At 48.6% G+C, this 12660-nt stretch overlaps 1 protein-coding gene across 3 annotated transcripts; it reads left to right on the plus strand.

The window, feature by feature from the left end:
- Positions 1-2583: 2583 nt before the first annotated feature.
- HMGB3 (high mobility group box 3) lies at positions 2584-7956 on the plus strand. Of its 3 annotated transcripts, none has more exons than XM_019753521.3 (5): positions 2584-2734; positions 4915-5069; positions 5358-5497; positions 6333-6507; positions 6958-7956. In XM_019753521.3, exons 2-5 carry the CDS (start codon positions 4920-4922, stop codon positions 7099-7101), a joined length of 609 nt encoding a protein of 202 aa, XP_019609080.1. In that variant the 5' UTR covers positions 2584-2734; positions 4915-4919; the 3' UTR covers positions 7102-7956. The 3 variants fall into 3 exon arrangements, with proteins under 3 accessions (XP_019609080.1, XP_019609081.1, XP_019609079.1); XM_019753522.3 differs by having other exon boundaries at positions 2716-2921; XM_019753520.3 differs by lacking the exon at positions 2584-2734 and adding an exon at positions 3772-3959 and having other exon boundaries at positions 6958-7116.
- The last annotated feature ends 4704 nt before the right edge of the window (positions 7957-12660 follow it).

Below are 12660 nucleotides of genomic sequence, written 5' to 3' on the forward strand. Positions count from 1 at the left end.
CAGGGAGCAAAACCGTCTGTGAGGAGACTCCAGCCAAGGCTCCTAGGGAACAGGTGGACAAATTGTGGAGTCTGGGCCTGACAAAGACATGGATACTTGGGGTGCTATATGTGTGTTTGTGGGGGACAGGAGTAGGCAACCATGGCACCCATCTTCAGATCTCTGATAGGCTCATGGAATGATGTCATAGTCATGTTCTGGGAAGTTCTGATGATAGCGACCACAGGTTTAAGCTTCAAGCCTAGCGCTTCATAGGAGGAGGAGCTTCTTCTGGAGCAGAGATAAAACTGTTTCCTTTGAATATGGCCAAACCTTTCGTCCTTCGAAGTAGGTATCCAGAAATAGGGGGCCCATGGGCAGGGCTGTGGCAGCGGGTGAGGAAGAATGGGTGTTGGGGGGTTGTCTGGATACCACTTACTGTAAGGTGTCTTCTCCCTGGGACGTACTCTTATTTCTCAGGGTTGGCCTTCACGCAGCTGCCTCTGAGAATGCTCTGTGTGAGCCTGGGTGTGAGTCTGTACACATGTGCTGCTTCTATGACCCTCATCATTCATTCAAGTATCCACCAAGTAGTGCCTGGTGGGCTCTGAGGCTGACCACTCTGGTTCCCCCACCTTGGTGCCTGCCAACTGCTAAGTGCAACTTCCCATTGTGGCCAGGATGCTGGGCAATGGCTGGACCCAGAAGGGTCGCCCCCTGTCCTGCCTGAGAACCCAACTCGCATCTCTGCTGAGGGGAGGTACTGCTCAGATCACATGTGGAGACCCTGCTCCCTTTTCGGAAGGGCAGAGACTGGGGAGGAGGGATTGGCCTGGGCAGGTCAGACGGGGAGAACGTGGTTATAGAAGAAGCTGGAGCTGTCTGCCTGGAGAGGAGACCTGGCCTGCCAGGAAATCTCTGAAGGGCGAGGGGTTACATTGTGTACAATGGTAACCCCAAGGATCAGAGATTGTCCAAGATGGAAAAGACAGCCCAGAATGGTTGTGGCAAGCTCCCTGTGAGTGGAGGTATGCTAGCAAAAGGTAGGCAACCACTCAGCTAGCTCTAACATGGCAGAGGATTAGAGAGGTGGCCTTAAGGTGGCTGCATTCCAGAGTCTGTAGATTGGGGACCTAGCAAAGTGACTTGATACCTGTCGGCTCTTGTCAAAGCAGGACTCTTTACCTTTTGGTCTCAGTTGGATCCCTAATGATAGAAGCCTAGCAGTGCCCGCTGCAGGGGCTCAGGCTTGCCCAGAAGGCTCACAGGAGTTGTCAAGAGTTGGGTGGGGACGGAAAGGCAGGTGCTTTGTGAGGTCAGCTCCCTTGCACACCTCAAACTCAGCCAGTTTCTGGAAACAGCGTTTGGAAAACTTGTCTTCTGGTCTCATTTTTAAATATGGGGATTATAAATAGCTGGCTATCTTGGTGGTTCAAAGTGCTTTGTTTGGAAAGGGGACTTCTTATAGAAAAACTCATGATGTCTCTTCCATTATTGTCTCCAAATTTCAACCCCTCGATGTGCTCCTTTTCCTCACCCTTCTTTTTTACTTCCATTCTTTCTAGGAAGCTCAAAGAGGGAAGGGTCCTCCAATATTTTTTCGGCAGGGCTGAAACTAGCCTTTGGAGCGAAGCATTTCTTTCTCCTGAGTGTCGTGAACAATGCAGGGCCTTTAATATCCCTGACCGTTCCCTCTTCTTACTAAATTCCAGCAACAGCTTCCACTCATGGGGCATTTTCAAACATCTCTTAGGGGTGACACTGCCCTGCCCCCCCACACTTTGAAAACCATTGCCTGAATCCCCAAAGAAATGATTTGCTCAAGGCTGTACCACTTAGCCAGTGGCAAAGCTGTGCAAGTCAAATCCCATTCATTCATTCCCAGAACTTTTATTCTCCACCAGGGTGTGTGTCAGGAGAGCAGGGGGAATGCAGGCTGAACTGAGATAGTAAAGAGAAGACTCCCTGACCACAGAACTACAATTTTTCACGATTTCTCTCCTTTTGCCAAGCTCTGTTTTCCTCCTCTAGCCCACCTAGCTCGCTGTTTCTACAATTGCAGGCACACACTTTCTGACAATTAGTGGAAACAGCCTAGTCGAGCACGATCCTCAGGAGCGGAGTCAGATCCCTTTTGGGCGGGGCAGCGGGATTCCCGTGCTGACACCCCAGGGTCTTGGCCACCCGAGCAGCTGCCTTTCACTGGAGCGAGCTGCGGCAAGAACCCTGCCGCGGCGGAACTGGGCAAAGGTGTAGGACCGTCGACCCTTGTCGGTCGGCCCCGAGAGGTTTCTGAGGGCTGGGGGTGCTGCCTGGGGTCCAGAGACCGGGGCCGGCAGGAGCAGAGGGCAGCGCAGCTGGGCTCGACCTCTCCTTCCCGCGCCAGAGGCCGAGGCTGCGGGCAATGGTGGGGCCACCTCTCCAAAGTCCTTTGAGAGCCCAGCTCAGTTTTTAGAGGGGACGCGGGAGGTTGAGTGGGAAAGCTAGAACATTATTATTCGTCTGTTTTGCCTAGGCCGCCAGCACCGGCGGGTTGTTCTATTTGAATGAATGATCCCAGCGGCCGCGCCCAATGGGCGCCTGCGCCTCTTTAATATGCATGAGGCCCGCAGCCAATGGGCGGGCGAGGAGGCTGTTTTAAACGGCAGAGCCCGCTGGCCAATCAGGCGGCTCTCGTGGAGGCAGCTAGCGCGAGGCTGGGGAGCGCTGAGCCGCGCGTCGTGCCCTGCGCTGCCCAGACTAGCGAACAATACAGGTACGTTTCCGCCGCCCGCGCCCGCCGCCGTCGCTGCCGCCGCCGCCGCAGCGCCCGCACAACTTTCCAGTCCGCGGCGCCGCCAGCGCGCCCCGCCGTCGCGGTCTCCTGCCTCTCCTTCCCGCGTCCTTCCCGCCCGCTCCGCCTTCTCTCTACCTAGGTGGCCGGGAAGGAAGAAGCAATTCAGGTGTTTCAACTTTTCAGTGCTTTATCCCGAGCTCCCCGCTGTCGGGGCTGGGCTCCTTCCGCGGAACCGCCCTCGGCCGCCGCCCCCCGGGGCCGTGCCGCGGGGCTCAGGCCCCCTGGGGCCAGGTGTTAGGGAAGCTGCGGCGGCGGCTCCAGCCGAGGGGCGGCTGCGGGCTTCAGTGGCGTGTGTCCCCGCGCCGGGCGGCGGCATTGGGAAGGGGGCAGGGTGTTCCCCAGCCCGGGACAGACGCCGCGGGGGGCGGGCAGCCGGTGTCCGCCGGGGGTTGCGGCGCAGGCAAACTTCGCAGCCGGGCTTGGCCGGGCACTGTGTGGGCCCGCGGGCTGCACTGCTGCTTCTGCATTAACATGGCCGTCTCGGGAGCGCACGGCGGTCCGGGGAGGGAGGGGGGTGGGCGGGCCGGCCGCCCCCCGCTCGTCGCCTGCCCGCCGGGGGCCGCCGCCGCCGCTAACATGGCTGGCGCGGTGCTGGGCCCTGCCGAGGGGAGGATAGGCGGGCGGTGCGGGCGGCGGGGCTCCGGGACGGGCTCTGGCCTTGGTCCCGGTGCCCGCGGCCCAGGGCTGGTGGCGTGGAGGGCCCGGGGCAGCACCGCGGGTCCCGGCGCGGCCAAGCGTCATGGCTGCATGGGCGCCTTTGTTATCCCGAGGAGTGCGCCCCGCGCCGGCAGTGGGGGGGGGGCCGGCCCGCGGCCCCCGCAGCTCCTCGCCCCCGGGCGCCCCGGGCGGGGCGGGGTGGGAGCCAGCCAGCGGGCGGCGGTGGCAACGGCGGGGCCCGGACCGCTTTGTTCGCTGCCGCCGCCGCCGCCGCCGCCGCCTGCGCTGGCCGTGCGGATCAGCCATTTTAGCGAGCCGGGCTCAGGCACAGCGGGCGCCACCATCACCGCGGCCGCTGCCGGCCCGGCTCTGCGCCCCCGGAGCGCAGCTGCCACCACAGCCCCCGGCCCCGCGAGTCCCCTGAGGGAGGCAGCAGTGGATTTCAGGGGCACTTTCTTTCATCAGGAAGCTTTTGACAAAATGGAAGGTGAATTATGGGTGTCCGGGTGACCCAGCACGGGGCCGAGCCCGGTTACCGGCTGCTGGCTCCCCTGCGCTGTCTTGCCCCACCCGCTCAGCCACTGCGGGGCCCTAATGCAGCCCCTTCGTCGGTTCCCGCAAAAGAGAGCGCTTTAGTTTTACATGATGACCTTGGGTGTGGGAAAAGGAAAAGATGGCGGGAAGCTGGGGGGTGGGACAGGGACGATGACACGCCACAGCTGCATTTTTATTTGGAAACTTTGGAGAAAGTATTCCTGGCTGGACATGCGTTCCGTTCCGCTTTACAGAAGAGCAAGACTAGCCCCTCTGGTATCCCCTTTCCCCTTTAGATAATGACGAAGATACAGATTTGAACTGATAGCACAAGGATATCTGCTCACTTGCTAGATCACGCTTCTTGTAAGAGCCATTTTTATAAGCCAAAACGCACCAAGAATAGTGAAATTTCAAATGTCCCCTATTTACAGTTCTTCTGCTTTGATCTTGTGTTTAGCAGCGGTGACAGTATTTTTGTCCCTAACATAGGAGTTAAACAGATAACCAGCTAGCTTCCATCAAACGCATGCACCTCCTACAAACGTGTCCTCACTGCGCCCTTCCCACTTTGTGGTTGTAGTTTCCAAAACGTAGTAGTTCTGAACCGGAATGTAGTGCTGAGCCACCTACTTGGGTCGCTTCCATTTGGAGAACTTGATCACTCTTGGAGAAGTAAGTCGCAAACCAGCGCGCTTCATGCTGGTCAAAAGTTAAATGACAAGCGACAGTGAAGCTGATTTCCTCCTCAGTCTGTCTTTGGCCGCCAGTGGCATCCGACGTTTGGGGATGAGAGGGGGCTTCCTAATGGCAACCTCAGTTTAAATTTTGCCCTGCCTTTGGTGTATCTTGTAGTTCAATTCATTGGATTTGTTTTTCTTTGTTTCTCTTCCTTCTATCTGTCACAGTCAAGATGGCTAAAGGTGATCCCAAGAAACCAAAGGGCAAGATGTCTGCTTATGCCTTCTTTGTGCAGACATGCAGAGAGGAACATAAGAAGAAAAACCCAGAGGTCCCTGTCAATTTTGCAGAGTTTTCCAAGAAGTGCTCTGAGAGGTGGAAGGTATTTTTCTTTTGTATCCTTTAAGGTAGTCTTATTTGGATTTCACACTTAGGGGTTATTTACCTTTAGAGTAGCCCCAGTGACTTTTTCCCCCCTCTTTAGTTAAATACATCTTGCTTGCCTTTAGAATTTTGTGTATGTGCTCTTATTTTTTAACAATTCTACAAGGATTTAAGGCTTTCATCTCTTTTTGCAAGTGGTTGTAGCAGCTGCCACTTTAATTATAAGACAGCTGAACAGGTATGTGCTCACTGCGTTGAGGAATTTAACAGGTCCTGTTCTTTGCAGACAATGTCTGGGAAAGAGAAATCTAAATTTGATGAAATGGCAAAGGCAGATAAAGTACGCTATGATCGGGAAATGAAGGATTATGGACCAGCTAAGGGAGGCAAGAAGAAGAAGGACCCTAATGCCCCCAAAAGGCCACCGTAAGTGACTATAAGGATTCACGATAACGATGAAGAGCTTTTCTTCTGCTTGGAAGATTTTTAAAAATCATCTTACCTAAAAAACCCTTTACCTAAAAAATGGCAGAATACCGCTACAAAACATTGGAGTGTTAAAATGCAATGGCAGGGAAGTCATAGTTAAGGCTGACATGTTTGAAGTGTCTGTACCTGGTGGTTGCCTGTTGGCCTTTACTGGGAAGCAGGCAGCCTAGTTGTGAATATCAGCGTCTTTACGCATATTCTCTACCCCTTGCCCAGTAACTGAGAGACTGAGAAGCCACCATGTATTTCTGAAGCAGCTTAAACGTTCTAGAACCTAACCTACAACTTTGTAGCATTGTATATGCTACTGCACATTTCTTCACTGTAAGGAGGAGTCGTAGTGGTAGGAAATATGTGGGCTCAGGAATGTGGGATTTTTTAAAATACTAGTTTTAGGTGTACAAAATAATGTAGACATTTACACCCCTCACAAAGTGATACCCCCCTCCAAGTCTACGCCTCTGACATTGCATACAGCTGTTACAGTACCATTGACTCTTCCCTATGCTGTACTTTACATCCTGTGACTATATTCATATATTTAATTATAGTTGATGTTCAGTATTCTATATCAGCTTCAGGTGTACAGCACAGTGATCAGGCATCTACACGGTCTATGAAGTGATCCCCCTGATAAGTCCAGTACCCATCTGACACCCTACATAGTCTTTACGATATTCTTGATTATATTCCCCATACTGTACATGGGATTTTGACTTAAGCTCACTTCTTTGTGGGTTCTCATCTAATTTGTATAATTCTCTCACCCAAGGTCTGGATTCTTCCTGTTCTGTTCAGAATTCCGCCCTAAGATCAAATCCACAAACCCTGGCATCTCTATTGGAGATGTGGCAAAGAAGCTGGGCGAGATGTGGAATAACTTAAGTGACAGTGAAAAGCAGCCTTACAACAATAAGGCGGCAAAGCTGAAGGAGAAGTATGAGAAGGTGAGGTGGGCCAGGGGTTGCCGTCTGGACTGTGAGCAGTCAGCTGCCCTGGGGGTGGGGGGGGCGCAAGGCTGCTTGGCTGGGCTGAGTAATGGAGCAGAGCATGTGAGGGCCCATCTCCACGCAAGGTCAGCCGTGAGTGCTGGTGTTCAGGCTTCTGACAGATTTTAGTTTGTCTTGGGACAACTTCAGGCAGGCTTTAAAAACATGGTCTACCATGGGCAGAAGATTTGATAGTGCTATTCACATGAATTTAAGGCCACTTAAATGCCCACTAAGTACGTTTTTGTATCTGGGAACAAACAAATCCTGCAAATACGTGATATCCCTGTCTTGTTTTCAACTCCTGCTTGCTTCTTCTAAGGCAGGGACAGCATGTTAGTACCCTTTGATAAAACAGCTGCAGGAGAGCTTGTCTCCTCATTTGGAATATGTCCCTGTTCCTTCCAGGATGTCGCGGACTATAAGTCTAAAGGAAAGTTTGATGGAGCAAAGGGGCCCGCCAAAGTGGCCCGGAAAAAAGTGGAAGAGGAAGACGAAGAAGAGGAGGATGAAGAAGAGGAGGAGGAGGAGGAGGAGGAGGACGATGAATAAAAAACTTTCTCTGTCTCCTTGTGAATACCTTAGTGTAGGGGAGCGCCGTCATTGACACAGCTCTTACCCGAGGCGTGTCTGTTGCCCTCATTAGGATTAATTCCACAATTGGACCATGATCATATAGTCGTCTCTCAGAGTGCTCGAGAAATTGTCAGTGGTTCACGTGAAGTGGCCATGGGTGTCTGGAGCACCGGGAAACTGTATCAAAGTTGTACATATTTCCAAACATTTTAAAAAGGAAAAGGCTCTCGTGTTCTCCTCACTCTGTGCACTTTGCTGTTGGTGTGACAAGGCATATAAAGATGTTTCTGGCATTTTCTTTTTTTATCCGTAAGGTGGTGTTAACTATATGGTTATTGGCTAGAAATCCTGAGTTATCAACTGTACATATCTATAGTTTGTAAAAAGAACAAAACAACCGAGAAAAGCTCTTGATGTTCCTTGCTTGGCGTTGAGGTTGTGGGGGAGATGCCTTTTGGAGGGGCCGTAGCTCAGGGCGTGCACCGTGAGGCTGGACCTGTGGACACTGCAGTGGGCATCCGTTTAGCTTCAGGTTGTCTTGTTTTTGTATATAGCGACATAGCATTCTGCTGCCATTGTTAGCTGTGGAAAGGGGGGTCAGCTGGCATGAGAAGTGTTTGGATCTTTTTTAGTTAAGTGCGGTAGTTTTAAACTGTTTGTTTTTCAAACAAACTGTAGAACTCTTCATTGTCAGCAAAGTGAAGAGCCACTGCATCCATGAAAGTTCAAGAACCTTCTGTACTAAACACAACTTGCAACGTTTTGTTATTTTTTGTATGTTTAGAATGCTGAAATGTTTTTGAAGTTAAATAAACAGTATTACATTTTTAAGCTGTTCTCTGTTATAACAGTCTAAATTTCTGACTCAGCAGTCTTAGCAGTTAAAACAACCCGCTCCATTGTGTTTGGTGACTAGCCTCCCTGTAAATCTGGTAACTATGTGGCGGGCCTGCCTAGGACAAGATAAAGATGGCTACTTGAAGGTACTGTGTGACTTTGTATCCGAGTGATTTTGTATCTGAATGGCGTGACTTTGTATCTGAAGGGCGTTAAGATGAAGTCAGAACTGTTGAACGTAAGAGCTAAATTGACGCAGGCAAGGTTTAGCAGCCTTCACAGGTGGGTGGGCAGGATTGAGGCTGATTACTGCGTAGATTTATTTTTGACTCCTGCCCAATCCTTGACACTGGTCAAATTCAATGCTGAACAACAAAAACATCCTTCCAAGGGTATGTATGGTGTGTCAGACATTCAGGCTTCAGTTTTCCTCCCCACCATCCCCCAGTTCGTGTAGCAGAACATTCCCCTCAATAATTGAAGTCTTGAGCTGCTGTTTCTGTCTCCTGGACCTCAACGAGGGGGTTTAGTAGGGAGCAGTATCCAGTTTTCCCCCTACCTCAAGAAACCGAACACCCCAAGGAAGATGGCTGGGGCTCCTGTTGCAGGATCCAAGTTGGGGCACCTGAGCTGCAAGGCAGGCTGATGGAATCAATTGCTGCTAAGCACTAAATGCATCAGATGGAAAGTAGAAGGACCAACCCACGATCGGAGCTCATTGGAAACGTGGAGTGTTGTTAAATGTTCTTAAACTGGAAGAAGCTTGGTTTGTGTTTCAGTGGTTATGTTATGGTGATGCTGTAACACTTTGTCCAAGTTGGGGTGAGGGGTGATAGCCACAGCAGCAAAATGGTGACATTAAATATTTTGCTGGCCTATGTGTACATCTTATAACTTGGCAATGATGAAGGTACTGTGTTGTGGGTGGGTGTGGATACTGCTCCCCCTTGACACTCAGATATGTATGATTGAGGCTGGGAAGCACCTGGGAGTGTTTTAATGCCATTACTCAGGAGAAAGCAGCTTTTTCTTATAATTGACTTTGGAATCTTGCATGTCTGCAGGTGGTGTCCTCCCCACCCTATCAAGTCCTGGATGGATACAAGTCACGGTCATGACCACACTGGCCTGTTCTCTGATCTCTAATCTGGATTCATAGCCATTCCTTCTCACATCACAACATTTGTCCTAAATGTTTCTCTAGTCCTAGAAAATGATCACTAATTTAAAACTCCTTGATGCTGAGCTTTGCCAGGAGGCACTTGTTCCAGGATTGCCCCTCAGCCATGCCCTTGTCACTTTCCTCCAGCCGTCACTTGGCATTGTAGACTGAAGCTGCTACTGCCCACCACACAATGTGCCATAGCAGGATTGGGGAGCTGTGGGCAACCTTGCTAAACATGGAACAGAAGCTCAACTTGTCACAACAGATAGATTTCTGCTAAGTGATGCCCCTCTATCTGGTTGTAACTAGACACGCTAACTATGGAAGGGGGTGATTTACTTCTGTGCTCCCACAGTAGCTAACCAGAAGTGGGGAAAGCTGTTCAGTGATTTTTTTGATTAAGCAGACATTTAGTTCCAAAAAGACTCACCCCATCATAAGATGGCCCTTGATGGAATGATGCTCTGTAGCTTCTCTGAGATGTGACAAGTGGCACCACCTAAGTCTTAGGCTTAGCTTAATTTCTGGACCCACAGTAGGTGTTCTTGTAATGCCAACCTGTTACTCTTTTTTTTTTTTTTTTTTTTTTTTTTTTTTTTTTTAATCTAAAGGACAGTACCTGCTTTCTCTAACCACCTCTCTCCAACCTTCTCACCCTGTTCTTAAATGGTGTTTTATCCTTTGGAAAGAACAAGGCAGTGATGCAGCAACTATTGTCTGTCTCCTGTGTGTCTTCTTGTCACAAATGTATTTGGAGACATTGGATGCATTCATTTTCTGTAATAAAGGTTCTTTTTTTTTTTAAGATTTTATTGGGGAAGGGGAACAGGACTTTATTGGGGAACAGTATGTATTTCCAGGCCTTTTTTTCCAAGTCAAATTGTTGTCCTTTCAATCTTAGTTGTGGAGGGTGCCGTTGAGCTTCAAGTTGTTGTCCTTTCAGTCTTAGTTGTGGAGGGCGCAGCTCAGCTCCAGGTCCAGTTGCCGTTGCTAGTTGCAGGGGGCACAGCCCACCACCATCCCTTGGGGTAGTCAAACCGGCAACCTTGTGGTTGAGAGGACGCGCTCCAACCAACTGAGCCACCTGGGAGCTCAGCGGCAGCTCAGCTCAAGGTGCCGTGTTCAATCTTAGTTGCAGGGGGTGCTGCCCACCATCCCTTGCGGGACTCGAGGAATTGAACTGGCAGCCTTGTGATTGAGAGCCCACTGGCCCATGTGGGAATTGAACCGGCAGCCTTCGGAGTTAGGAGCATGGAGCTCTAACTGCCTGAGCCACGGGCCAGCCCTGTAATAAAGGTTCTTAATCAGTCACCCCCCAAAGTGATTAGTGGGCTGTCTGCAATCTGTTTGAGATACTGAACCTCTGTATTTTGGGTTGATTATAATCAAGGTTTTAGAAGTACAAGCTTTGCTGTAACCACAAATCCAAACTAGCATTTAACCGAAAGATAACATCAAAAAGGGGAAGTGTTAAGGACTCCAAAGCCCCTACATCAACCTTTCAGCCAGGGAGATAGAGGGGAAGTTGGCTCTGGAGCTCTATGCCAGGGTAAATATGTAATTTGTAGGTTGCTAATGAGCTGCTGTGGATAAAGTGACTGGGTACTTGTAATCTGCCAACCAGGGCTCCCTAAGGTCGAGGGTTGGGGTTTAGTTGGCGGACAGAGCCAGGCCCAACAAGGAGTTTTGGATGACAGCCCTGGGGGTAGCTTGCTGTTCTTGGCCCCTGGCTTAGTTTCCTGTGGAGCCCAGGGCTACTTGGGAGGGAATTGCTGGTGGGCCAGCTTGGCAGTCCCAGGCTTCTCTTCCTGCTTCAACCAGAGCAACCCCCCCACCCTGTTTGGTATCTTGAGAATCCTCCTAAGATTTCAACTTTAAAAAGAAGCTAAGACACCATATTGATACAGGGGGGAAAAAAACTTCACATCATCTCAATGGATACATTAAAAGTATCTGATTAAATCCACTACCTTTCATGATAAAAAAAAAAAAAACACTCAGTAAAAGGACTAGAAGGGAACTTCCTCAACCTGATAAAAAGGACTTAGGAGAACCCATAGCTAATATCATACTCGAAGACTTAAAGCTTTCCCCCTAAGTTCAGGAACAAGATAAGGATGCCTGCTTGTGCCACATCTATTCATGATTGTACTAGAAGTTCTAGCCAGGGCAATTAGGCAAGAAAAAGAAAAAGCACCCAGACCAGAAATGAAGGAATAAAGCTATGTCTATTTTTGGATGACGTGATCTTGTATAGAGACCATCCTAAGGAATTTCTAAATAAAACTGTCAGAACAAATAAATTCAAAGTTGCAGGATACAAGACCAATATAAAAAATTTTGTATTTCTGTACATTAACAACTATTTGAAAATAAAACTTTTGTTGTTTTTGGTTTATATACCACATATCAGTGAAATCACATGGTTCTCTGCTTTTTCTGTCTGACTTGTTTCGCTCAGCATTACTCTCTCCAGATCCATCCATGTTGTCACAAAACAACAAAAGAACAAGACAAACAAATGAGAAACAGAAACTCATAGACACAGACAATAGTTTAGTGGTTGCCAGAGGGGGTGGGGGGTGGGGGGTGGGAGATGAGGGTAAGGGGGATCGAATATATGGTGATGGAAGGAGAACTGACTCTGGGTGATGAACACACAATGGGATTTATAGATGATGTAATACAGAATTGTACACCTGAAATCTATGTAATTTTACTAACAATTGTCACCCCAATAAATTTAATAAAATAAAATTTAAAAAAAAGGGAAAAAAAAAAAAAGAAAACTAAGTAAATTCATTTACAATAGCATCAAAATAAAATACTTGGTAATAAACTTAACAAAAGAAATGCTAAACTTATATGGGGAAAACAACAAAATCTTGTTGAAAGGCACTAAAGACCTAAAGAAATGGAAAGACATCTCATGTTCATGGGTCAGAAAACAATATTGTTAAGATGGCAATACTCCTGAAATTGATTTATACATTCAATCAATATAATCCCTATCAGAATCCCAGCTGGCTTCTTTGTAGAAACTAACAAAGTGATTTTAAATTTCATATGGAAATTCAAGGGATGCAAGATAGTCAGAACAATCTTGAAAAAGAAAAACTAAGTTGGATGACACAGACTTCTCAATTTCAAACTTATTACAAAGCTACAGTAATCAAGACAATGTGGTACTGTCATAAGGACAGACATATAGACAAATGGAGTAAAATTAACAGTCCAGAAATAAACCCATACATCTATGGGCAATTGATTTTCAACATGGGTACTAACATCATTCAATGGGGTAAAGAATAGTCTTTTAAAAAAATGGGGTTCACATGCAAAGGAATTAAATTTGACCCCTACCTCACATCACATACAAAACATTCAAAACAGATCTAAGACCCAAATGTAAGAGCTAAAATTATAAAACTCTTAGTAGAAAACATAAGTGAAAACCTTTGTGACCCTGGATTTGGCAAAGGTTTCTTAAGACACCAAAAGCACAAAGCAACTGAAGAAAACAATAGATAAAT

The sequence above is a fragment of the Rhinolophus sinicus genome, chromosome 18, assembly GCF_057876585.1.
Source record: "Rhinolophus sinicus isolate RSI-liver-muscle chromosome 18, RSI-T2T, whole genome shotgun sequence".
In the NCBI taxonomy this organism is placed as follows: domain Eukaryota; kingdom Metazoa; phylum Chordata; class Mammalia; order Chiroptera; family Rhinolophidae; genus Rhinolophus; species Rhinolophus sinicus.